Source organism: Vulpes vulpes, chromosome 2 (assembly GCF_048418805.1).
Source record: "Vulpes vulpes isolate BD-2025 chromosome 2, VulVul3, whole genome shotgun sequence".
NCBI classification, from domain to species: Eukaryota; Metazoa; Chordata; class Mammalia; order Carnivora; family Canidae; genus Vulpes; species Vulpes vulpes.
The window spans coordinates 5,081,267-5,106,513 of record NC_132781.1 but is presented as its reverse complement, the minus strand read 5'-3'; the positions used below and the strand labels follow the sequence as shown (position 1 = coordinate 5,106,513).

The following is a 25,247-nucleotide window of genomic DNA, read 5'->3' as shown; positions in this document are numbered from 1 at the left end:
CGGAGCCGGGCGCAGGCCGAGCGGCGCGGGCCAATCAGCGGCGGCGGCTCGCGGCCCCCGAACGTTGGGACACCGGCCCCGCCCCGCGCCGTTGTTTGTGGTGTCGGCGGCCGCGGGAGCCCGACCGGGACACTCGCCGGGCGGGCGGGCGGCGGCGGGGCTCCGGGGCTCCGGGGGCGGCGAGCGCGAGCCGAGGGCGGCCGGTCTCCCGCGGCCGCCGAGCCGGGATCGCGCGGCGGCCGGAGCCATGTCGGTGAACATGGACGAGCTGCGGCACCAGGTCATGATCAACCAGTTCGTGCTGGCCGCGGGCTGCGCGGCCGACCAGGCGAAGCAGCTGCTGCAGGCGGCCCACTGGCAGTTCGAGGTGCGCGCTGGCCGGGCCCGGGGGCGCGGGGGCGCGGGGGCGCGGGGCTTCTATCTCTGCCTCCCGGCGGGGCGATCGCGGAGGGCCCTGCGGGCGGGACCCCCAGCACGCACCCCAACGCCGCGCGGCCGGGGGGACCTGGGGGTGGGGGGAGGGGGGGAGGGAGGCAGGGAGGGGGCTGCCCGGCCCGGCCCCGTTAACCGCCGCCCCGCCGCCGTGTGTGTCCGCAGACCGCCCTGAGCACGTTTTTCCAAGAAACCAACATTCCCAACGGCCACCACCACCACCAGATGGTAAGTGGGGCCGGGGCCGGGGGCGCTGTCAGCCGCCGGCGGTGACAGCCATGTTGCCGGGGAGCGCCGCGCCGCGATGTAAACAAAGAGCCAAAATGTCTTCCAGGAAAGAGCGGCCCCGGGGCCGCCGGCTCGCCGGGCTGGGTGGCCCTGCCTCCCGGGCGGCCGGACCCGCGACCTGGGGCGGGGCGGGGGGGCCGGCGGCCCGGAGTGGGGAGGGGGCTCGGACGCGACCCGTCGCCTGGGGCAACTGGGAAGCCCAGGGACGGGCCCGGGGTGTCCGTTTGCGGGGAGCCCCCTCTTGCCCCCCCGCCCCCCGCAGCGCTGCAGGGAACAGGAAAGGGCCAAATCCACCCTGGCTCCGGGCGCGGGGCTCTACCCAGAGAGGTACGTTCACTCTTTCCTGTTGTTGGGAAAGGGACGTGCCCCGAGCGCGGAGGACGGTCGGACGGTGACAAGATCAGGACGGGAATTTGCATGTGACCTCAGGAGGTGAAGACCCTGTGGAGTACGGGGGAAACCGAGCGCCTCTCCGCGGCCCCCCTCGGCCTGAGCCTTTGCCCTCCCGTTCAGTGGGGTGTCCTGCCTTCCAGGGGCACGGGACGTCGCTTTGCTTCGGAGGCTTGAATGCCTTCCCCTCCCCTCCCCACCCCCCTAGTTACCTATTAGCCCTGCTGGGGGAGGAGGGACTGGCCTGGGCCATAGGGATTGTAAGACGTTATTCGCCAGGAGATCTGTTGTGGCTTTTGGAGTGCATTTTTGGCATTTTTAACACTTGATGTCCTTGCTCATGCCTCCCTTCCCAGAGCTGCTGCCCTTCCTGGAGGAGCTGCAAATGGTCGCTCTGCTCTGTCTTGTCCTTGGTGCCCTGTTTTCACCTAGTTGCAAAGGACAGGTGGAAGGGTCTGTCTTGACCTTTTAACCGGCTCTTTGCTCCCAGTGGCTCATGCTGTGTACAAATCAAAAGACAAAAATGCATTGGAATATGATGGGAGAATTCTGGGGGCTCCGGGGCCGTGGCGGCTAAGGCCAGGTTCCTTGAAAACCAACAGGGGTCATCTCTAGGAGACCCTCCTCTGCAGCTGACCGTGGGAAAGCTCTGGCTCCCACCTTGCCCTAGAGCCTGGGAGCACCCTGCCCCCCCCCCCCCCCCCCCTCAAAAGGGCCTTGAGGTTTGCTCCACCAATTTCTGGCCATTTGAAAAAGCCCAGGGGCTTCCAGCTCAGCCATTCTGTGATGCCATGAACAGGGAGGCTGACTCGGGGGAGCTGGGATGACTGGCCCCTCTAGACCTTGTTCCTTCTCTGCAAATCCCAGGGGAGTATAGTCAGAGTGTCTCTCAATCTCTCCCTCTCTCTCTCTCTCCCCCTCCCCCACATTTTTTTTAACTTTTGAAATTTAAGTCATCTCTATTCCCCACATGGGGCTGGAACTCAGGACCCCAAGATGAAGAGTCAAGAGTCGCTTGCTCTCAACTGAGCCAGCCAGGCACCCAGGGATTATAATCTCTTAAAACTTCCCTCAAGGCAGGTTTTGTAACAGGCATTACAATCGGTGTATCCATCAATACACCACATATTGAGTACGTAATCAGCACAGAGGAGAATGCCCGTTCCTGCCCTAAAGGAATCTGTAATTTTTTTGAGAGAGAATCAATCAAAGGAAAAAGTTAAAAGCAGGAACAGTAATGGCATAATAGCAATCCCAGAAGTGGCCCAGGGCACGAGTAACTGAGAAATGGTTGTCCCATAAACTCCTGGACATTCACAGTGGGAGGCATCCCAGCGAGGGGTGCTCCGGTTTTAATTGGGGAGCACTGAGAAGAGGAGCAAGGCACTGGATTGGAAGCAACAGTGCCCTGGACACACTGGGTGTGCTTGAGGACTGGAAAGCTCTATCCATAGTTGTTAGAAGCAAGGAACTAGAGGGGCTTTGCAAACGTCGGTTCCAAACCCCCTGCTTTTACCAAAGTAGGGAGAACCTCGGGGAGGCTAAGGAACTTGCCCGAGCCCACACAGCCAGGTGGGCACAGGATGCTCCTGGTCCAGGCGGGCCAGGCCATTCTCTGCAGCAGGGTGGTTGTTGAGACAGGCCTCACTGGCTCGGTCAACTGGGGAAGTCACGATGCTGTGATGCAATTGGCCTCTACCCCCACCCCCCATTCATTGTTTCCTGCTGCCGAGAAGTCAGCCCTGGGGTGGGGGGCGGGGAACAGCGAAGGGAGGAGGGAAGTGGTCTGGGTGGGGCCAGGCCTGCTGGGACTCCTGTGGCCGCCCCTGAGGAAGACAATGGTGGAGCTCCCTAGCTGCTGATAGGGTGCTGGCCCAGTTAGCAGGACAGACTCGCCTCCCTCCCCATTTCTGGCTGGGATTTAACTGCAGAGCTGTGAAAAGCTCCCTCTGCGAGGTGAAGAGCCCTAGAATCTTGCTCCCCCAGCCCGGTGCCTGGGGGAGGGGCTGGTGTTGCTAAAATTAGGAGAAATTCAAAGAAGGACTCCCGTGGCTTCCTGGGAAAGGGAGAAGCTGCTGTGAGGTCAGAACCGGCTTTGTGTGGGCCCTGCTCTCTGCTGCCTCTTCCCCATGGTCCTGTGAGAGACTTCTGGGTGACACCCCTGGCCCCATCCGGAGAGGGCCAGTCACAGCACAGCACCCTAACCCCGCCTTGCAGCACCCTAACCCCGCCCTTGACCTTCCGGGCCCGGGTCCCTGATCAGAAAGTGGGGGGAGGGACACTAGAGATTTTGGGGAGTTTCCCTCCCAGGGTAGTGGCAGAAAACATGTTGGGGTGTCTGCAAGTACCCCCAGGAGGAGGGCTGAGAGGACCCAACAGGCTGAGCATCCCACCAACATAGCATGGGGGAGATGCTAGAGACACACAAATCCCAAATCCCTGGTTTTTGTCCTCGGGGAGCCCAGGAGCACAGAGCTGGGTAGAGTGAGGAGCTGGGGCCTGCAGCTCTGGGAGCCCCCAGAACCCGACCCCAGGAATCCCATCCTCTTAGTCTGTAGTCTGCAGCGGGTGTGTTTTGGTCAGTGACTTGCGCTCCAGGCCTCAGTTTCCTCACCTGTGTCTGGGCGTTGTGGCAGGTGAGATCATGAAGACCCAGGCTCCAAGGCCTGCTGCCCGGTGCTGCCCGTGGAGCGAGCCCAGACGCTGAGAAGGTGCAGCTCCTCCTCCGGCCGTCGGCGGAGGAGGGAGACCCTGGGTCTGGCGGCCTTCCTGTGACCAACAACCTCGGAACATCTGAGGGCGGATTACTGAGGGAGCCAGCTGGTTCTTACCCGGGCCGAGGCGCTAAGCGGTGGTGTCCTGGGCTGCTCTCTTGTCCTCACTTGAATCTGACACCCTGGCCTCTGGTTGCAATTAACCCTTTGCGGCAGACACTCCTCCGGGCATCCCTGCCCGGCATCCAGGAAGCTTTCTTTGGTTTTGATAAAAATCGTCAGGGTTTGTCCTTATATTTTGCTTGTGTTGGTTCAGGGTGAGAAGGGTCCGGTCAAGCTGCCCGCCCAACTGGGAACTGGGCCGGCGGGGGCGCAGCTCAAAGCTGGGGCGGGGTGAGCCGGAACCTTCCCGACACCTGTGTTCTCTCCCAGCAGATGTGCACTCCGAGCAACACACCTGCCACACCGCCCAACTTCCCCGACGCACTGGCCATGTTCTCCAAGCTTCGTGCCTCCGACGGCTTGCAGAGCAGCAACAGCCCTATGACGGCCGTGGCCTGCTCCCCCCCGGCAAACTTTAGCTCCTTCTGGGCCTCGTCCCCACCCAGCCACCAGGCCGCCTGGATCCCGCCCTCCTCCCCCACGGCCCACAGTTTCCACCACCTCCACCACCCGCAGCCCACGTGGCCCCCCGGGGCGCAGCAGGGGGGCTCGCAGCAGAAGGCCGTGGCTGCCATGGATGGCCAGAGATGAGACTGGGTGCTGCCAGGCGCTGGGCTGGAGCTGGCAGGCAGTCCAGGGCCGTGGGGACACAGGAGGGCCGGGGAGGGGGGGAGCTGGGGCGGGCGGGGGTTTCCTGAAGATCGCACTGGAAGATTTTATAAAAGAATTTTTGTGGGTGGGGGGGGATAGTAAACTTCCTGAGCCACTTGGGCCCTTCAGGAGTTTCTCTTCAGACAAGTTTTTTCTCTTTTTAATATATAACTATAATATATATGAATATATAAATATAACTAATGTATGTGAGAATGGGGTTGGCTGGCTGAGGCTTTGGGGTTGGCCAGGAAAGGCCAGAGCATCCCCTTGGGCCAGCACTCCTTCCACCCCTCATCCCAGGGCAGGTGCTTGGAAGCCAGGTGGGGTGATCCTGTAGTCACGAGGTGTCTGCTGGCTGCCTCTCAGAGGTCACGCCTTCTGGAATCAGGAGGCCCCCCCCAGGGTCCACTCCAAGGAGTCCCACGGCGGGGGCTCCAGCGCCCGGCGGCTGAAGGTGTGGAGGCCTGGCCATCGCGAGCTCTCCCCACCCGGACTCCTCAGTAGCCCTGCGGCTCCTTGTCTGTCCCGGTGCCTCCTGTCACCAGCCGGATGAGCGGGGCTGGTGCAGAACTAAAGAGCCTGCCTGGGTCAAAGGCTCCGGCTCTGCCTGGCGGGGGTTCTGATTCTCCACGGCCACCCTGCCTCTCCCACTGCGTCCCGCCCGCATGGATGACCAGAGTGGAGAGCTTGCCTTTGGATTGAGTTCCCAAATCAATCATCTCACCAGGGTGAAATTTTAATTTAAAAACTTAAAGAGACTTTTCTAACTACCCTAAGCTTGCGGTGCCTTTATTTGCCTTGAGAGGAAAAGCGCTCTCCTGGGGAACAGTTGGTGGGGCTCCCACTGTGTTGGGATTATGGGGGGGGGGGGCTTCCTTGCCACTGGCTGGTCTGGATATTATGACAGGGGGTGTCCAGACCAGGGGGTTGATGGGACAGGCTGGGTCCAGCTGAGTATGGGCAGGAGAGGGGGGTTCTGGGCCTGATCTCTGTGATCCTCTCCCCATCTTGACCCTTGCTGTGCGGCCTGCCTTGGGCTGGCGCTTACCTGGAACCTTTGTCTTGTCTGTGGTGGGGGTAGCCACTCCTTCATTTGGTGGCCCATGGCACCCCCCTCCCCAAGCTGCCCCCCCTCCGACATCTTACAGCTGGGTCCATCCCTTCTGTTCCTGTCCTCTCTTGGGGGTAGCCTGTCCCTGAATGCATATTGAGTGGCTGTGCCCATGAGGTCAGCCAAGGCTGTCCAGGATCCACAGAGACAGGGTGGGTCCCCAGAGGGACTGGCTGCCTTTCCCTTCCCACCTTCCCCACAGCCGCCAGCCATTAGAACGGAGGCAGTGTTGGTAATTCCTGACCCAATGGGGCCCTTTCTCAGGTGATCGTGCAGTGCAGTGAGGAGGTGAGGCAGGAGGAGCCTGTGTGCTGGCTGGAGGGGGTGGTGGCTGGCCTTGGGGTTGGGATTCCTACAGCCTCCTGCTGGGGAGGAGGGATGCTACCTTGCAGCCCCCTGCACCCCAAGACCTCTTCAACATGTGGGCGGGGCTTTTTTTCCCTCAGCAGCCAGAGCACCCTAAGGGACCCTACTCTGGGTTGGGCCTGGAGGCCCAGAAGGCTTGCTTGAACCCAGAAGGCTTGCTTCCCTGGTGCCCCCCAGCTGCCCTCAGCCCCTCTGCATGTGATGGCTTACTTTGAGCCTGGGTTAGTCCTTTCAGTTTTGTTTCCTGGTTGGAAACCCCTGGGGCACCTCCCGGCCTCCCCCCTCCGCCAGCCCACCTGTGTTTTCCCGGGCTGCGAGGGGAAGTCCCTGGAGGGGACGTGGGCGGCCACACTGGGACCACAACCTGGTGAGGGGTTGGGGGGCCTGGCCCAGGTGCAGGGATGGGGGTTGGCCTGGGCCGCTTGGGGAATGTCCTCCACTCCCTGTCCTTCCGCGGGCGTGGAGGGCTGGGCTGTCCTGCTCCTGCTCCTCCCTGTGAGCTGGTGAGTTTGGATTCGAGGCCAGGGACACGGAGGAGCCAGCAACCTGCTGACATTTCTCAGGCAGGATGAGACAAGGGAGCCCGAGCAGGAGCAGCGGGCTGGACCTGGCTCTGGCCCCTGCTCGAGGAGCACAGGGCACGGGGTGTGAGAGGTGCCTGCCGGGCCCCCAGGGTTCCAGCTGCTCCCTCGTCCAGCCAGAGCACTGGGTCATCGCCTGAACATGGAGGGATCTCAGCCTGTGGGGAAAGTAGGGGGAAGCCCCCCCCCCCTCTGGGGAGCACCTGCCCTACCCCATGACACCCCAGCCAACCCCACCCTCCTTTGCCCACATGGGACTGGGGAGAAACCCTTTCTGGGCAGTTTCCTGCCACACTTTCCTTTCCTGTGTGATTTGTCACCCCGTTCCCTCACACCTTAAAGCAGGCCTCTTGTGTCAGACACCCCTTTACCAAGTCAGGGAGATGGGGGCTGGGGGTGGGGCCCCCGTGAGAACAGACCTGAAGACAGGAAAGCTGCTTCTAGGGCACCAGAGGCCCCAGGGGGAAGGCTTTTCTCCCCTGTCCCTGGGGGTCCGGCTGGGCGCAGGGGCTGGACCCTTACAGTTTCCATACCTGCTGAGCCCAGCCCCCCGGCCTCGCTCTGTCCCTCAAACCTGCCAAGACGTTTCGCACAAGGAACTTTGGATAGCAGGCAGCCCTCTTGCCTGTTTGGTGCTAGTGGACTGAGGGGGCTGGAGCAGGACAGAGGCTGGACCTCGAGGCCACTGGGCAAGTGGCAGTCACCTGGCTAACCCCCCTCAACACACACTTCTGCTCTACCTTCCTGGGGAGCGAGGAGCGGAGCCGGAACCGGCCTAGGCCCGGCAGCCCCTGGTCAGTCCCTCTGCCTCTGCAGCAGCCACTCAAGGGTTAGCTGCAAACAGAAACCTTCCCAGGTGGCCGGTGGCACTGGTCCCCCAGGACGTCATGCCAGGAGCTGGGCACTGCCCGAGCCAGAAGCAGCCGAGCAGCAGGCGGCTGCCAGCCTCACCTTTGCCTCACGGGAGGGCTCAAGGCTGGACTCCATGAACCCCATTGTGTCCGGAACGTCCCAGTTGGCCAGGCCACCCTTTAGGCCGGCCCCCCAGATGGGAGGGCAGGGCCCCAGTCAGGGGCACAGCAGGAGAGAGCTGGCAGGTGTGAGAGCAGGTCCTGACCCCCCAACCCCTGCCAGCTCCCAGATCTGGGGCCTGGCCTCTGCTGCTTCTCCCGAAGCCCCAGCGCCCTTGGAGGACGTCTTCGTCTGTTTTGGGGGGGCGGGGTCATGGTCTAACCCTCAGGCTACAAGTCCCACCTGTTCTCCAAGAGAAGGTCGGCCACCTGGACCTGGGGGTGGCCTGGCGGTGCCTGGCCGGCGGAGCCCCCTCCCCTCCCGCTCCATCTCCCCCAGCCAAGACCAGACAACACTCGCCGCCTCAAGCTTCTTCCTAAACATTTATTAGTAACTGGGCTCAGTGAGCAGTGGACCGCGGCCCCCGGGTGGGCTCCTCGAGCTCCTCCCCAGGAGGCACATCCCTGTGCGTCTCCGGCCCCGCGGGCAGGTTGGCCATCTCGCTGGGGCTGGGCGGGTGGGCCACACTGGGCTGAGAGAGGTGCCCCTCGGAGGACACGGGCCTGTCTTTCTGCGGCTGAGAAGGAGCTGTGAGAGGGGCCGTGGGGGGCTCAGGTGGCTCTGCCCCAGCCCCCACGCCCACCGCAGCCCGCCGGGTCCTCCCCAGATGCCCAAAGCCCAGGGGAGCGGGGCCCCCCAGGGCTCTGGTGGGCAGTGCAAGCCCTCACGCGAGCTCCCAAGCAGAGCTCCTTTCCAAGGCCTGGGAGTTAAAAATACTCAAGCCCCGTGCCAGTGGCCAGGAGCCTGCCTCTTTAGTAGGGTTTCCTCCCATAGTATAGGGACTGCTGAGGCAGCGGGCCCACCCACAGGTGCAGGCATTTTCCTGAAACTGCCCTCTCTCCCTCTCCTGCTCCACCTGACAGTAGATAGTGGAGTGCCAGAGGGCAGGAAGGTGAGGACCCCCAAGAAAACAGTCACAGCCCCCACTGGATCGTCCATCCCAGCCTGCTACGTGCTGTTGCCAGCACAGGTTCTGGAGGCAGACAACTTAGGGCGGAACTCCACTGCTGCTGGCTTCCCAGCTGTGTGACCTTGGGCAAATACCTTAACTTCTCTGTGCCTCAGTTTTCTCAGCTGTAAGTGAGGCTCACAGTGGTCCCTACCTCGTAATGCTGGTATAAGGATTAAAATCGGTTCATGTGTGTAAAGCTCCTGGCTGCTGAGAACCCTCATTTAAGGTGAGGTGCCCTGACCAGCACCATCACTTCGCTGCTTCCGCTTCCTCAGGGCACTCACTGAGTGCTGGAGATGGAGTGGGTGGGGAGGGCATCGGGGACGGGGCAGGGGGTGGCCCCCCTGGAGAGCGGTGAGACTTGCTCAGAGTCACTTGAAGCTGATCGGGTCTCCTGGCTCCAGGCCAATATCCTTCTCTGCCCTCCACGTGTGGCTGGACCCCTGGGGGCCCTTAGCCCCCAGACTTTCAACAGGATTCAGCCCCTCAGGGGAGAACAGGGCCTCGAGGGACCACCAGGCACCCTGCCCCTAGTCCCTCTCCTGGAAGATGGACACAGTGACGGCATCGAACCCCCAGCCCTGGCGCAGATCAAGAAGTCAGCAAAGATGCATATTTTCTCTCTTCTCCCTCCCATCTTGTCTCTCAGCTCCCTGGCGCTTCCTCTCTCCAGGGAAATAAAGGCACCGACCAGCCATGGGCAGGAAAGGGGGCTAGTGGGGCAAGGGGCAGAGGCCTGGGGCAGTGGTGAGACCTCCCGGGAGGCTGCTCCAGCCAAAGGGAAGCTACCTGAAGTGCTGCCGGCCAGCATCTGAGCGCTCTGAGGCCGGGAGGGCAGCTGCCCGTTGTCGCTGAGGGACTGTTGCCGGTGCACGTGGGGCCGGGACTGCTTGGCCTTGTGCTTTGGCATCCCAGAGACAGAGGCTGGCAGGGGACAGTGAAGCAGAGGGTCAGGCCCGAGACCCCGAATGGGAGCTCTGGGGGGCCCCATGGGGATGGGGAGAGGGCTGCAGGGCAGTTGGCCACAGCCAGCCTCAGCTGGGGTCCTTCCCAGTCTGAACTACTGGATACGCCTCTCCTAAGCACCCCATTCATTCTCATGTCCGTCCATCCATCTGCCCTCCCACCCACTCAGATATCCCCTGAGGACCAACACACATCAGCCCTGGGCCTGGTGCTGCACCGGTTGTGACGTGGGCTCCTGGTTCAGGAGGGGAGGCGACTAGACAGGTGCACATGGCTCTAAGACCAGGCAGGAAGGGACAAACAGGGCACCGCAGGTCTGGCTAACTGGGGGTGGCCGCAGGGGGCTGGCAAATTAACCCAGTGGCAGGGGGCTCAGGAGGGGCATTTTGAGTTTTGAAGGAGTAGGACTCGGCCCTGGTGGAGGGAACACAGGCTGAGGCAGGCAAGCCAGTGAGGCCGCATGAGAAGGAAGGTGGCGAGAAGGACGTGGCCGTGACATCCCCGCTCATCCACTGAGGCTGGACAGCTGTCCCCAACCTGCAAACACTGACCTGGGGCGTTCAAAGCCCTGAATGTTTGGAATCAGGGAGGTAGTGGGGGAAGAAGGCACCCAGGGCCCAGGAGCCCCATGGCCTTCTAGGAGCTGAACAGACTGCCAGGGACTCCTGAGCAAGACGCCGGAAGAGTCTCTGGGAAGCGTCTCTGGGCCACCCGGACACTCACTGTCTTTGCTCAGGATGCCCGGTAACCTTGTATCCATCCGTCCCTTGTAAATATGTCCATCCAGACCCAAGATATCCACTTCGTCATGCTGTGGAGGTGGGGGCACATCTGTTACTTTGTGGCGCCTAGAGCTTGCCCTCCGGTCCTTCCTCCACGAGGCCCGGGGGGGTGGGGGGGGCCCTGAGTCATGCCCTCTCTTGACTCCCAAAACCAAATGGTGCTCAGAACCCTCCCCCAGGCTCCGGCAGCGCCAGGGTGGAGGGAGGGCCCGTGGTGGGGGTGCTCGTGCTAGATGGGCAGGTGGCCAGGATGGCGTTCTCCCCAACAAAGTGTAGGAACCAGAGGCTTTAACTGCAACTGTTTCAGCAGAGGGCTGGTCACCCGCCCTTCTGGTGACTTGCATGGTTTTTCCAGAATGACTCAAGAATGTGGGGTCATGTCAGGGCCCTCTCTCTTCACTGCAGGCAGCACCCCCCACCTTCATGGCGATCTGGACCTCCTCGGTGGGGTACAGGCCCTGGGACAGGTGCTGCAGGCGGTTGCGGCGGTAGGGGTAGGTGAGCGTGTGGCTGCCCCCGCAGCGCCGAGGCACGCTCGAGTACGTGTAGTCAGCCGTTTCTGGCACCCTGAGGGGAGGATGTGGTTCAGAGAGGATGGCTGGGGTGACCTGGGACACACCTGCGGCGGGGGCCGGCCAGCCAGGGATGGGGCAGCTGTCTCGGGGGTCTCTGCGAGCCGGGGCGGAGCAAGGGGGAGGAGCAGGTGAAGGAGCGGGCAGAGGAACCACCCTGCGGACCATCCTGAAGACCACCAACACCCTCCTTCGCCCCTGCCCCTGCCCATCCTTTGTCTCTCTTTCACACAGACACACACGCGCTCTCTCTCCCCCTGCCTCCCTCTTTGGCAGGCCTTTCCCCAGGGGTGGATGAGACATTCACAGGGCTGTGGGTGGAGGGAAGCTGAGCCCCAAGGCCAGGGGCCCAGGCTGTGTGGTCCTACCGTTTGTAGCAGGGGGAGCTCAGACACTGTGCCTGCAGCAGCTCACGGATCATCTGGCTGCTGGCCTTGACCGAGCCTCCAAAGTGGATCTGCACCTTCTCTATGTCCATCAGCATCTTGGAGTGCATTGTGCGCAGGCGCCCCACGCTCCGCTCCAGGTGCGCCAGGTCACCCCGAGGGAAGGCAGCACTGCCCAGCTTTAGGCTGTGGGGTGCAGGTAGACAGAGGGGTAAGGTGGCCACACCAGCCTGAGCCCGCACGCAGACCCCGGCTCACTCTACCCCTTTATCTGTGCCTTTTTAAACAGGACCGTGGGTGGGCAGGAGGAGCCCTTCCCATAGCACCCTGAGGGACCACAGATGGGGCAGCGCAGAAGCGCCAAATGGGGAGAAGCCCTGTGCACCTAGCCTTGCCACCTGGAACCCCGAGGGCTCCAAAGCGCAGTTTGAAACCATCCTTACTGCTGAACCCCCATCCTTGGGAGATGGAAGTGCAGAGGGGAGGGGGGCAGGAGCCCGACGGGGAGGACCTTCTCCCTGCACAGTCACTGAGCCCACTCTCCGGCTGGCTGATGTCAGACCACCCCTTCCTCCCATGCTGGGGTTGCTGAGAATGCTGAAGCATCTGGGGGCTGTGAGGAGGTAAAGAGGAGCTCCCCCAGACAGCCAGCACCCTCGGCAATGTCCCAGCAGGACCCCCAGCAGGGACTCAAAGGCAGGTGACTACTAAGTCTTTGTGCTACCTCTTCCTGGGAAACACTGGGCCTGGGGGGCTAGCCCAGAAATCACTCCCTGCCCCCCACTGCCCAGCCAGGAGGAGGAGCCCTCCACACTGGCCCTCCCCTGCAAAGCCCTGCACAAGACCCTGCTGCCCCGTACCTGCGGCTCTGCTGCCGGACCTGCTCCAGTTCGAAGATGGTGTAGGGGCGGATGGAACGGTGCCCAGGCAGGCCCGGGCCCACGGGCATCACAGGGATAATTCTGGGTGGGGACAGAGAGAAGAGGAGGGTTGGAGAGTGAGACATCGCATTCCCAAATGCGTGCACTCCACAGCACTCCACAGTCCGCGTGCCCGAGGCGGCTTCCCGTCCAGGCCGTGGCGGAGGGAAGGACGGACAGAGGGCCCAGCAGGCAGCCCGTGGGAGAGGCGACAAGGAAGGACACTGCTGGAGGCAGGTAGGGAATGGGGGAGATACAGCCCTGCTGTGCCCGCCCCCCTTGTGGCCACCAGCTGGGGCTGGCCAGGTGTGGGCACTCACTGTCCGGTCACAGGCGTCTCCAGGGGACGGTCACAGGAGAGGCAGTGGAAATGTGCCAAGAGCTGCCTGTGAGGAGAGGGACAGACAGGGTGAGCGCCCTGCCCAGGGGGTCTGCCCAGAGGTGGGAGAGGTGGAGAGCGCGGAAGGCCCTGGCAGGCCTGGCAGGCCGGCGGCTGGGAGCTCAGCTCATCAGGGTGGCGGGCCCCACGCCCTGGGAGCACCCTGGCTCCTGCGCCCAGGCTTCGGGGCACCCACCCAGCACCTCCCTGCCGCGTCCTGACCCCAAGCCAGCGGGGTTGCAAAGGGCCCCCGACGGGTGCCCTGCGTGAGCCTCGGGGGCCCCCTGGCGGCCAGTAGTGGAAATCCCGGGGTTCCCGCCCGCGGCCCCCCAGGAGCACAGCGACCCGGAGCACGGCCCTCCGCGCCCTGGGAGGGACCGGCCTGCGCTGGAGGAGCTTGCCGAGCTCCCGGAGTCTGTCACTCAGCTGGGGGACGGTCCAGGGGGCCCAGCCATCGCCCCGGGGCCCACCGGCGCCAGGGCCCCCCAGGCCCCCGCCCAGGCCGAGCCCCACCTGCGCATGGCCGCAGCCTCGTCCGCCTGGTAGAGCGGGGAGCGCTCTTTGAGCTGCCGCCGCAGGGCCTGCCAGCGGTCCTCCAGCGCCCGCTTCACCGGGTCCAGCTCCAGGCGGTCCAGCTGCGGGGGCGGGGGCGGGGCCGCGACCGTGAGGGGGGGCGGGGCCGCGGGGGGCACCCAGGGGAGCGCCGCCGGCCGCCCCCACCTTGCTGTCCATCTCCGCCAGCAGCTTGTCCAGCATTTTCTGCCAGTCCTGCTCCTGCCCGCTCATCTTGGCCACCAGCTCCTGCATCATGTGGTTCAGCTGCTCCGTGGTGGCATCGAACTGGACGCGGCTCACTTTGGCCGCCAGGGCGCTCTTATCAGCTTTCTGCCCGGAAAGAGAGGAGGGGGGCCCCCCAGATGGGAGGGAGCCGTGGAGGGGGCCCCCCAGGTGGGAGGGAGCCGTGGAGGGACCCCACTGCCCTGATATGTCAACCCCAGACACTGAGCTCCCCCATGGGCTCCCCTCCACTCCTGGCCTTCCAAAGAATGACCAGAGAGACCCCGTGGGACACAGGGTGGCTCTCCTGGGCCTGGCCCTTTACCACATCAATCTCCATTTCCAGGTGCTCCCTGTTGGCCTTTTCTTTCTCGAGCTTCTCTAGACCGTGGTACAGCAACTGGGAGGCAGGGGGAGCAGAGAATGAGGAGCAGGGGAGTAAAGGCCCCGGCCCCGCTGCTGCTGCCCGTGTGGGCCCCTCACGTCAATGTCCTTCTGCTTCTGCCGATGGTCTTCGATGAGGTTGCTGGTGGTGATGTTGAGCTTCTCGCAGTCGCCCTGCACCTGCAGGATGGCACTCTGGACGTGGCCCAGCAGCTCTTCGTCCTGTGGCAGAGGGCACAAAGGCAGGCTCCCTGGAGCCACTGGGCCGCACTGCTGTCCTGATAAATCAGTCCTTAAAACATCACCTAGAGGCCCCTGGGGGTTCAGTAGGTGAAGCGTCTGCCTTCGGCTCAGGTCATGACCCCAGGATCCTGGGATAGAGCCCCACATTGGGCTCCTTGCTCAGCGGGGAGTCTGCTTCTCCCTCTACCTCTGCCCCTGCTCATGTGCTCTCTCTCTCTTGCTCAAATAAATAAAACCTTAAAAAAAATCACCCAGCAGGTAAGCCAACTTTGGCCCCCATTCTGGCTCACCACAATTCCCCCTGACAGTGAGGAGGCTCTCTGCTCTGTGTCCACCCAATGGGATGTGAACTTCAGTGTCCCACCTCCCCATGGTGTAGCTCTGAGGACCTGGCCCGCCAGTGGGGGTGACCAGAAGAGGCCACTGAGGCTCCAGAATGGTGAGGGACCCTGTGGCTCCTGAGAGCTGGGATGTGGGCTATGGCATCCCCACCTGCCCTGGGCTGGATCTCAACTCGAGTCCAAGAGGCAGGACTCAGGGACTTGTGACTCTCCCTGCCCCAACCTCCCCCAGCAAGCCTGCCCTTTGGTGGGGAATCAAGAAGGGGGTTGGAAGGCTGGCATGAAGGGGAGTCAATGAACCCTAAAGCTCTGCCCGTCCCCCCAGGGGCCCATGGATGCACTGTTCCACCACTCAGCCAGCCATGACGTCCCACCTGCATGGAGCCAGCTCTTCCCCATAGTCTCCTGTCCCCAGAGCTAGCTCTATTGCTGCCCCTGCTGTGACCCAGGGAAAGGACCAGGGACTTTTCCACCATGGAAAGCTCTATGAGCCACTCTCTGTTCTGTGGGCCTCTGGGCTGTGGCTTCCCACTGAGGGGCACATGTGGCCACACCAGGAGGGAAGCCGGTGGGAATCACCTGGCTCTGGAGCTTGGCTTTCTTGGAGGGCCGGGAGGCAGCCAGATTGTTGACCATGTCCTGGAGCTGCTCGTAGCGCTGCACCAGCGTGCTGACCTGATGGCTCAGGTCCAGGCTGCAGGCCGGGCAGGTGGCCTCAGGGTCAATCTGGCCAGGTACCAAGGTCGCCAAGGTCTTGGAAGGAGCCATGCTCATGGACAGCAGCGTGGAAGACGAGGCCAGCATGCTCTCGATGATCGTCCTGAGCTTGTCCAGCTGGGTGCGGGCAAGAAGGCAGGGGCAGGGCAGTGAGTGAGGCATGGCCACGTTCTGTCCACACTGTCAGTAATTCGGGGAGTTGCTGCATCCCTCAGCACCTCACAGAACATGGGGCATGGAGGAGGTGCCCAGTGCCTGGCCGTTAAATAGTGAACAGTTTTCAGGGAGTGGAGCCTTGATGCTGAATAAAACCCTTGCAGGATGGAGGCTTCCAGACCTTTCTCCAGCTAGCTCACTGATTCAGCGTGAGGATACGTCTCTAGCTAAACCCTAGAGCGGTGATGTCGGCTGGTCAGCTCACAGACAGAGGAGCCTGACGACACTCAGACACAGCTCCAGGCCCTGGGGACGGGAGGGGTGGGCTCACACATGCGCTGTCCTCACCCAGCAGGTGAGTAACAGGAAGTCAGGGGGATGGGTGCTACTTCCGTTCACGCTCTCACGCTCTAGGTGACAATGGATGCCTTCCGTTGGCTCTCCTGCCCTCTTCTGTTTCCCACAGTCCTGAGGGGGTCACCACAAGTGACTGGTCCCAGGGTCGGCACCCGGTTTAGGGGCAGCCAGTCCCACAGCCGTGTGACCTCTCGCGTGGCTCAGAGAGGGGCTGGGCCAACCGAAGTCCCTCTCTTGGAAGTGTGTGACGCGGCAGGGCCTGGGCAGCCACTGTGGGCCACGCGTGAGAGGAAAGGAAAGCTGGCAAGGAGCGCGGCGGAAGGGAGACAAGGAGGTGCTGGAGAGAGGTGGGTAAGGACAGGGACACAGAGGGACAGGTGTGCGTGGAACCAGACACGGAAAGACAGACAAGGGGCGGCCCTGGCCAGACTGTGCCCTTGGCCTGGAAGCTCCCCCTTTCCAGCCCGCATTCCCCTACCTATGCACTTTCAACCAAGCTCCCTTTCGCTTGAGCTCAGTGAGACTCCAGCTTGCTCCCAGAAGAGCCCCTAGGAGCATGTCAGAGGGCCCTGGGATGAAAAGGATAGATTAGTTCTCTCTAGAAGAGAGGAAGTCGCCTCCACAGACTATGGGCGTTGCAGTGGAGCTGGGAAGAATACGTAGAGCCCCTGGCAAGAGCGTCCCAGCAAGAGGAGCGGCTCGGGAATGCAGCAGCGTGCTCAGACCTAGGAGGCAGAGGAGGCCGGAGGATTGGCAGTGTGGAGGCTGATGCTGCCTCCAAGAGGCTGTGGCAGGAGCCCAGGCCTGCCCAGTAGGGAGTGGCTTCCCCCTGAGTGTGGCCCCCGGGGCCGCCCTGGAGGTTGCTAAGCTTAGACACTGTTTTTGGAATGACAGGTGACTCTTGGACACATAATCTGCTGCCCCTCAAGCCCCACACTGGACTGTTGGCTTTGGGGTCGGGGAATGGTACACGCCAGCGTGCTGGCAAACATGGGAGTGGCCCAGAATGGGGATTCTGTCACTGAGGGGCTCCTGACCAGAGTCCCCTTGGCCCAGTGGCTTTTTCTGTCTGATCCTTCTGCAAGCACTCAGAGGGCTGTTCCTGGTCCAGACACTCTTCAAGGGGAACATTCTGGGGGTGACCCAGGTCCGCATCACTCAGGGTTTAAAGGCAGACACTATGGGGGCGCCTGGGGGGCTCAGTTGGTGAAGTGTCTGACTCTTAATTTCGGATTTCAGGGTCCTGGGACTGAGCCCCACATCGGGCTCCCTGCTCAGCAGGGAGTCTGCTTCTCCCTCTCCCTCTGCTCCTCCCTCTGCCGTGCTCTCTCGTGTCAATCAATCAATCTTAAAGGCAGACACTATCAAGAGACTGGAAAGACAACCCACAGAATGGGAGAAAATATTTGCAAATTGTATGTCACTTAAGAGTCTAGGAGCCCCATCCTCCAGGGCGGACCCAGAGAAGAGCCCTGGTTCCCACGGCTGAAGAGAGAATCCTCACCTGGTCCTGCAGGTAGAGGGAGGCTTCGGACACCGAATGTTCCATGCTGACCTTGCCCCGCTCTTGGCTCTCCCTCAGCTCAGCCAGTTCCTTCTCAATGTCAGCCACGGTGACTCTGAGGGGTGTGCAGAAGAGAGCCTGGCCCCCACCCCTCTCCAGGGCCCAGGCCCACCTGCCCCAGCATGTACAGAGGATGACGCGCCTCCCGCATCAGATCCTTGCCCCACCCCACGGCAGGCTCTGTCCGGGGAGTCCCAGGTGCTGATTGTTCAGGAAGTGAGTGCCCACGTGCTAGACTGAGAGGTTTCTACACGGTGAGCCCCACAGGGAGAGGGCTCTGAGGGGCTCTGGCAGATGGTCTCCAGCCTCCAACCAGGGACAGAGACTTCTTTCCTTCCAAGCCCTGGTGCTGAGCTGTTTTAAGAACTTAGAAAAACTTCGACCAGTGGGGCACCTGGGTGGCTGGAGGTTAAGCATCTGCCTTTGGCTCAGGGTGTGATCCCGGGGTCCTGGGATCGAGTCCTGCATCAGGCTCCTGCATGGAGCCATCTTCTCCCTCTGCCTATGCCTCTGCCTCTGTCTGTGTGTCTCTCATGAATAAATAAAATCTTCAAAACCAACAAAAACTTCTACCAGCAACTTAAACTACATATGGACACCCTGAAAGACATATCAGAGACGGGAGCAGTTCAGGCTGTGAGTGAACCGACGGCCTGCCGTCACCTCCTTGGCTAGAAGTATGCGACACCTGGACATGAGCTGCCCTTGGCAGGGGCATTTTACCTGAGGATTCCCAGCTGCAAGCTCAGCTGGCCATCCTTCATCTCTTTTCCTATTTCTTGCTCCCCATCGCCTTCCAGGATCCTCTGCATCCTGTCCAGCTATAAACCCCAAAGGAAGAGGAAGGTCAGGTAGGCTTGAGTTCTTCGCCTTCTGCACATGTGCCCCCTTCTCAAATCCTAGTCCTAATCCAACCCTTTGTCCGTATGTCCCTTCTGGACATCCATCCAGCCCGTGGGTGCGGCCAGCTAGAATCAGGAAAACAACTGAAGATCCAGGGGCCCCTTGCCATGACCCCTGGCCCCAGAGAGTCCCACACACTCAGCTCCAAGGCTGCTGCAGCACCAGTGGGCTCTGTTGGAAATGGCCACATGGAATGAAAGGGGCACTGGCCTCCTTGTTGGCTAGATCTTGACAGCTTTGAGCATCAGGCTTTAGATCCAGGAAAGGAACATGATGATACCTGAGGAGAATTTCCTACCTCACAGGTTGGTAAAGACCCAAGGAGATGCATTAATATGGGTGCAAGGACCATGGGAGCCACCGAGATACAAATGGAGAGTAGGATTACTGGCATTGGAGGCAAAGTGGGTGGACCCTCCCTTACTTACTTTTGCTTTTTCCTGTCGAATTTCTTTGGTTAAGGACTTGAGAGTCTTCAGCTGTTCCTGCAGGTCAGGGGGTATGCTCTTTTTGACTATGAAAAATGGAGGCTGATAATCAAAAGGGTCAGATCTCCAGCGGGCCCCCAATCCCCACTCCTGGCCCCCACAGTGAAGCTACTCCAGTGAGCGGCAGGACCCGCTCCCGCTCTTCCTGGTGACCGAAGAGAGGGAACAGGAAGAAAGGAAAGAGGAGTGTCCTTACCCTATCAAAAAAAAATCCACTGAATGCTTACTATCCAAAAGGGCTTTGAGATTGCTGACCCATCCACCCGCTTTCCACCCATCTCTCAGATCTTAATTATTCTCTGGGCCCGTGGACAATGGTGAAGTCGAGTTCTTTAGCCTCTCCGCTCCCTCCCTCCCCACCCAGCCCCAGTGCTGCTGCTGCCCCCGGCCCACTGTCCTCAACTGGGCTCAGCTGCGGTCAGACAGGGCCCCAGAACTGCCTCCCTCCTCTCCTGAGGCAACTTCGCTCCACCTGGTTTTGCTCCATCTTTGGGACCCCAGAGGCTATAGTGGAGCCCAGAATGGCTAAGAAGGGACATGCTATTTGCAGTGACTCAGGAAGAAGCTCGGCCACCAGTTGAGGATGATTAATACCCAGACAGTGGTCCCTCCTGTGCACGAGTGGAACCCACCCATGAGCGCCAGCAGGTACTGTATCTTCTCCAAATCCGTCTGGCCAGCCTTTTCCTCATTTAGCTCTTTCATGTTCTCCTTGAGCTCCACATAGAGGCCAATGATCTCTCCCATCAGACGAAATGTCTCCACCGCCATGGGGAAGCTAGGAGCCAGTTTATCCAGTGAATCGTGTCTTTCGCTCTGGAAATCACTCTTTTCTGATGAGACTAGGTAGAGGTTGTTCAGATAGTCCGTACTCCTGGCAGAGGTGGCTTCCTGGCCTGGACTAGTCTGGACAGAAATCCCAGGTTGGTCCACGGTATATATTTGTTTTGGATCCAAACTGACCTGGACGTGCTGATCTACCCCTGGGACACCTGAGTCACGAAGGCCAGGAGGATACATTAGGTCACGGGATTCTGGGATGGAGTATGCATGGTCATGCTGCTCTGTACCTGGTTGTACCTGGCCATGCTGATCTGGGCCAAGTGATGTCAAATGCTGTTCATCTAGGTGTACAGATCCCGCACGAGTGCTTAATGGTGTTGGGCCACGCTGGTCTGCGCCAGGATGTATCAAACCTTGCTGGTAAGTTTCTGGTAAACCTTGGCCAATACCTGCTGATACTAAACCTTGCTCGGCTAGGAGAGGTGACACCTGACCATATTGATATCTGCCAGGAGGTATTACACCATGCTGATATGGATGTGGTGATACAAATCTTGGAAACTCTGGGTGGACTGTTGGAGAGCCATGAAGCTCTGTGCCTGGTGGTATCAAGTCTTGTTGTTCTGTACCAGATCGCCTCAAGCCACGCTGATCAATTCCAGGCTGAACCAAACGACGCTGATCAACACTAGGCTGCATAAAGCCATGTGGATATGTACCAGGTTGGGCCAAACCACGAGGATAGGCACCAGGTGGAACCAAACCACGTGGATAGGCACCAGGCTGTACTAAACCAGGCAGGTATGCACCGGGCTGTACCAAACTGGGTGGATATGCACTGGGTTGAACCAAGCCAGGAGGATATGTGCCAGGTTGAAAAAAGCCACGTGGATCTGTGCCAGCCTGTACTAAACCATGCTGATCCACTCCACGTTGCACCAAACCACCTGCACCAAGCTGCACCAAACCAGGCTGCCCTACACCAGGCTGAACCAAACCAGGCTGAACCAAACCAGGCTGATCTGTGCCAGGTTGTACCAACCCACGCTGATCCATTCTAGGTTGGACCAAACCAGGCTGACCTGCACCAGGTTGCACCAAACCAGGCCGAGCTACACCACGTTGGACCAAACCATGTTGATCCATTTCGGGTTGGATCAAACGAGGCTGACCTGGACGAAGTTGCACCAAACCACGCTGATCCATTCCAGGTCTGACTAAAGCAGGCTGGCCTGCTCCAGGTTGGACCAAACCACGCTGATCCATACCAGGTCTGACCAAAGCAGGCTGACCTGCACCAGGTTGGACCAAAGCAGGCTGAGCTGTACCAGGCTGCATCAAACCGTGCTGATCCATTGCAGGTTGGACCAAACCAGGCTGACCTGCACCACGTTGCACCAAACCAGGCTGAGCTACACCACGTTGGACCAAACCACGCTGAGCTGTACCAGGCTGCACCAAGCCATGCTGTTCCATTCCAGGTTGGACCAAACCAGGCTGACCTGCACCAGGCTGCACCAAACCACGCTGATCTGTTCCAGGCTGCACCAAACCAGGCTGACCTGCACCACGTTGTACCAAACCACGCTGATCCATTACAGGTTGGACCAAACCAGGCTGACTGGCATCAGGTTGCACCAAAACACGCTGGTCCATTGCAGGTTGGACCAAACCAGGCTGACCTGCACCACGTTGCACCAAACCAGGCTGACCTGTACCAGGTTGCACCAAACCACGCTGATCCATTGCAGGTTGGACCAAACCAGGCCGACCTGCACCAGGCTGCACCAAGCCACGCTGATCCATTGCAGGTTGGATCAAACCAGGCTGACCTGCACCACGTTGCACCAAACCAGGCTGACCTGCACCATGTTGGGCCAAACCAGGCTGAGCTATACCAGGCTGCACCAAGCCACGCTGATCCATTCCAGGCTGACCTCCACCAGGCTGCACCAAACCACGCTGATCTGTTCCAGGCTGCACCAAACCAGGCTGACCTGCACCACGTTGCACCAAACCAGGCTGAGCTACACCACGTTGGACCAAACCACGCTGATCTGTTCCAGGCTGCACCAAACCAGGCTGACCTGCACCAGGTTGCACCAAACCAGGCTGAGCTACACCACGTTGGACCAAACCACGCTGATCTGTTCCAGGCTGCACCAAACCAGGCTGACCTGCACCAGGTTGCACCAAACCAGGCTGAGCTACACCACGTTGGACCAAACCACGCTGATCTGTTCCAGGCTGCACCAAACCAGGCTGACCTGCACTAGGTTGCACCAAACCACGCTGATCCATTGCAGGTTGGACCAAACCAGGCTGACTGGCATCAGGTTGCACCAAACCACGCTGATCCATTGCAGGTTGGACCAAACCAGGCTGACTGGCATCAGGTTGCACCAAACCATGCTGATCCATTCCAGGTTGGACCAAACCAGGCTGACCTGCATCAGGTTGCACCAAACCACGCTGATCCATCCCAGGTTGGACCAAACCAGGCTGATCCATTGCAGGTTGGACCAAACCAGGCTGACCTGCACCAGGTTGCACCAAACCACGCTGGTCCATTGCAGGTTGGACCAAACCACGCTGACCTGTACCAGGTTGCACCAAACTATGCTGATCCATTCTAGGTTGCACCAAACCACGCTGGTCCATTCCAGGTTGCACCAAACCAGGCTGACCTGCACCAGGTTGCACCAAACCACGCTGGTCCATTCCAGATTGCACCAAACCAGGCTGACCTGCACCAGGTTGCACCAAACCACGCTGGTCCATTCCAGGTTGGACCAAACCACGCTGATCCATTGCAGGTTGGACCAAACCAGGCTGAGCTGTACCAGGTTGCACCAAACCACGCTGATCCATTTCAGGTTGCACCAAACCACGCTGATCCATTCCAGGTTGCACCAAACCACGCTGATCCATTGCAGGTTGCACCAAACCAGGCTGACCTACACCAGGTTGCACCAAACCACGCTGATCCATTCCAGGTTGCACCAAACCATGCTGATCCATTCCAGGTTGCACCAAACCACGCTGATCCATTCCAGGTTGCACCAAACCATGCTGACCTTCACCAAGTTGGACCAAACCACGCTGACCTGCACCAGGTTGCATCAAACCATGCTGATCCAAACCACGCTGAGCTATACCAGGTTGCACTAAACCATACTGATCCATTGCAGGTTGGACCAAACCAGGCTGGCCACCAGGTTGGATCAAACTAGGCTGACCTGTACCAGGTTGGACTAAACTGTACTGGTCCATTCCAGGCTGGATCACACCAGGCTGACCTGCACCAGGCTGACCTGCACCAGGCTGGACCAAACTAGGCTGACCTGCACCAGGCTGCACCAAACCACGCTGATCCATTCCAAGTTGGACTGAATCATACTGATCTATTCCAGGTTGGACCAAACCACGCTGACTTGCAACAGGCTGCACCAAACTGGGCTGACCTGCCCCAGGTTGAACCAAACCACGCTGATCCATTCCAGGTTGGAGCAAACCATGTTGATCCATTTCCAGCTGCCTCAAAACATTCTGACCCATTGTAAGTTGGTCTAAATCTTGCTGACCCATTCCAGATGGCATCAAACTAGGCTGAACTGCACTAGGCTGGACCAAACCAAATGGATATACATCAGGCTGTACTAAGCCAAATGGATATGCAACAGGCTGTCCCAAGCCACTGGGATATGGACCAGGTTGTACCCAATCAGGTAGATAAGCACCAGGCTGGACCAAACCACTTTGATCTACAATAGGCTGCACCAAACCAGGCTGACTTACACTAGGCCGACCTGCAATAGGTGGCACCAAACCAGGCTGACTTGTGCTAGGCCGACCTGCAACAGGTGGCACCAAACCAGGCTGACTGGTACTAGGCCGACCTGCAATAGGTGGCACCAAACCAGGCTGACTTGTACTAGGCTGACCTGCAACAGGTGGCACCAAACCAGGCTGACTTGTACTAGGCCGACCTGCAACAGGCGGCACCAAACCAGGCTGACTTGCTTCAGGCTGCACCAAATCACGTTGATCTGCACCAGGCTGCACCAAACCAAGCTGATCTGCACCAGCCTGAACCAAACCACGCTGACCTGTACCAGGTCGGGCCAAAGCAGTCTGATCTGTACCAGTTGGTACCAAACCACGTGGATCTGCCCCTGGCTGGATTACATCATGCTGCTCTGTACCAGGTTGAATGAACCCAGATGTTTCCAAACCGGACTGTACAAAACCTTGCTGATCTGCAGCAACTTGCATCAAACCAGGTGATACCAAACCACGTTGATCTGTAAGATATGGAACCAATCCACGTTGATCCATTCCTTGTTGATCCGTGGCAGATACTAAAAATCCATGCTGATCTATGCTAAAGGGTACCAATCCATGCTGATCCACACCAGACTGTTGGTCTGCGCCAGGAGGTATTGCACCATGCTGATATGTGCTAAGTGGAACCATACCAGGCTGACCTGTACTAGGTAGTTCCAATCTTTGCTGATCTGTGCCAGGTGCCAATGGTGGCACCATACCACGCTGCTGATCCATGCCAGGTAGTACCAAGCCCTGCTCATCCATTCCAGGTGGCATCACACCAAGCTGACCCATGCTGTGGGGTACCACACCATGTGGGTAAGTGCTAGGTTGGAGCAATGGAAGCTGATCCATGCCAAGTGGTCCTAATCCATGCTGATCTGGCCTTGAATAAATGTGACCCTGGCTTACAGACACCCCCCCATGCTGATCTGGGTATACAGGATGATGCCAGTCTCTGGCCACAGAAGCTGAGGATAAGTCCTGTTGAACTGGACCAGGGTATGCCTCTCGTTCATCTTTTCTTAGGTGTGCTAAGCTGTGCAGCTGAGGCTCTCTCATCCTACGACGATCTGACTCTTTTCTGAATTGGGACATAGACGGGTGATGGGGCTTTGCCAGGCCAGCTTCATCACGGGCCCTTGGATGTTCTCTACCAGGGAATGCAGTAGCAGAGGCACCTCTGCTTCGTTCCCTGGTAACCCCCTCAGAGGGGTAACCTGTACCACTGATTCCTGATAAGGTCCGATCTGAGCCATAGCCACTGGCAGTATCCAAAGCCGGGTCAGCACTTGAGTGCTTGATGGAGACTCCACTTTGAATTCCATCATTTGATGTTATGGAAGTGTGTGGTCTGCGTTTAGGAAGGCCTGTTGTTGTCTCTGAGCCCTGGTTGAAGAGGAAGAATGAAGTCAGTAACTACAAGTAGAAAGGACTCAGCATAAGCCATGAAGGGAAGAAAATCTGGGACATCTGACTAGGATGACTTAGGGCTTTTGGAGAGAAACACCTCTGGTCCCCAAAACTAAGCTGGGCACAAAGGCTTTGACATTCTTGAAGGATAGATCTCCAAAGCTTTGAAAATCTGCGCATTTGCAAATGGCATAATAATATGTTATTTCTGGGCACCCCCGATGGCCAGCGGTTTGGCGCCACCTTCAGCCTGAGGTATGATCCTGGAGACCCAGGATAGATCCCACGTCAGGCTCCCTGCATGGAGCCTGCTTCTCCCTCTGCCTGTGTCTCTGCCTCTCTCTCTCTCTCTCTGTATCTGTCATGAATAATAAAATAAAATAAAATAAAATAAAATAAAATAAAATAAAATAAAATAAAATAAAATAAAATAAAATAAAATAAAATAAAATAAAATAAAAGTTATTTCTCCTCGTAAAAGGCAGTGGAAAACACTATACAAGTGATCTACTCAACTATTGCTGGGTCTACACATAAAGGACATGAGTAATTTATTAAGTTTAAAAT

At 59.4% G+C, this 25,247-nt stretch overlaps 2 protein-coding genes across 3 annotated transcripts in view; one reads left to right on the top strand and one right to left on the bottom strand.

Annotated features, from left to right (window-relative positions):
- On the top strand, positions 1–5,410 carry UBALD2 (UBA like domain containing 2). Of its 2 annotated transcripts, none has more exons than XM_072746562.1 (3): positions 1–367; positions 598–660; positions 4,257–5,410. In XM_072746562.1, the coding sequence occupies exons 1-3, from the start codon at positions 248–250 to the stop codon at positions 4,575–4,577; spliced, it is 504 nt and encodes a 167-aa protein (XP_072602663.1). In that variant the 5' UTR covers positions 1–247; the 3' UTR covers positions 4,578–5,410. The 2 variants fall into 2 exon arrangements, with proteins under 2 accessions (XP_072602663.1, XP_072602664.1); XM_072746563.1 differs by having other exon boundaries at positions 9–367; positions 4,260–5,410.
- A 2,663-nt stretch (positions 5,411–8,073) lies between these two features.
- QRICH2 (glutamine rich 2) overlaps positions 8,074–25,247 on the bottom strand; it is a 33,987-nt gene continuing 16,813 nt past the window's right edge. The window contains exons 4-22 of the mRNA XM_072746561.1: positions 23,459–24,656; positions 22,063–22,516; positions 20,888–21,825; positions 19,289–20,227; positions 18,597–18,682; positions 17,989–18,086; positions 17,206–17,320; positions 15,051–15,305; positions 13,987–14,109; positions 13,829–13,903; positions 13,447–13,611; positions 13,240–13,361; positions 12,668–12,733; positions 12,288–12,389; positions 11,410–11,613; positions 10,889–11,036; positions 10,411–10,498; positions 9,511–9,645; positions 8,074–8,297 (exon numbers count right to left, since the gene is read on the bottom strand). Coding sequence (XP_072602662.1) covers positions 8,110–8,297; positions 9,511–9,645; positions 10,411–10,498; positions 10,889–11,036; positions 11,410–11,613; positions 12,288–12,389; positions 12,668–12,733; positions 13,240–13,361; positions 13,447–13,611; positions 13,829–13,903; positions 13,987–14,109; positions 15,051–15,305; positions 17,206–17,320; positions 17,989–18,086; positions 18,597–18,682; positions 19,289–20,227; positions 20,888–21,825; positions 22,063–22,516; positions 23,459–24,656 — 5,499 coding nt within the window. The 3' untranslated portion in view covers positions 8,074–8,109. The remainder of the gene's footprint in view (positions 8,298–9,510; positions 9,646–10,410; positions 10,499–10,888; positions 11,037–11,409; positions 11,614–12,287; positions 12,390–12,667; positions 12,734–13,239; positions 13,362–13,446; positions 13,612–13,828; positions 13,904–13,986; positions 14,110–15,050; positions 15,306–17,205; positions 17,321–17,988; positions 18,087–18,596; positions 18,683–19,288; positions 20,228–20,887; positions 21,826–22,062; positions 22,517–23,458; positions 24,657–25,247) is intronic.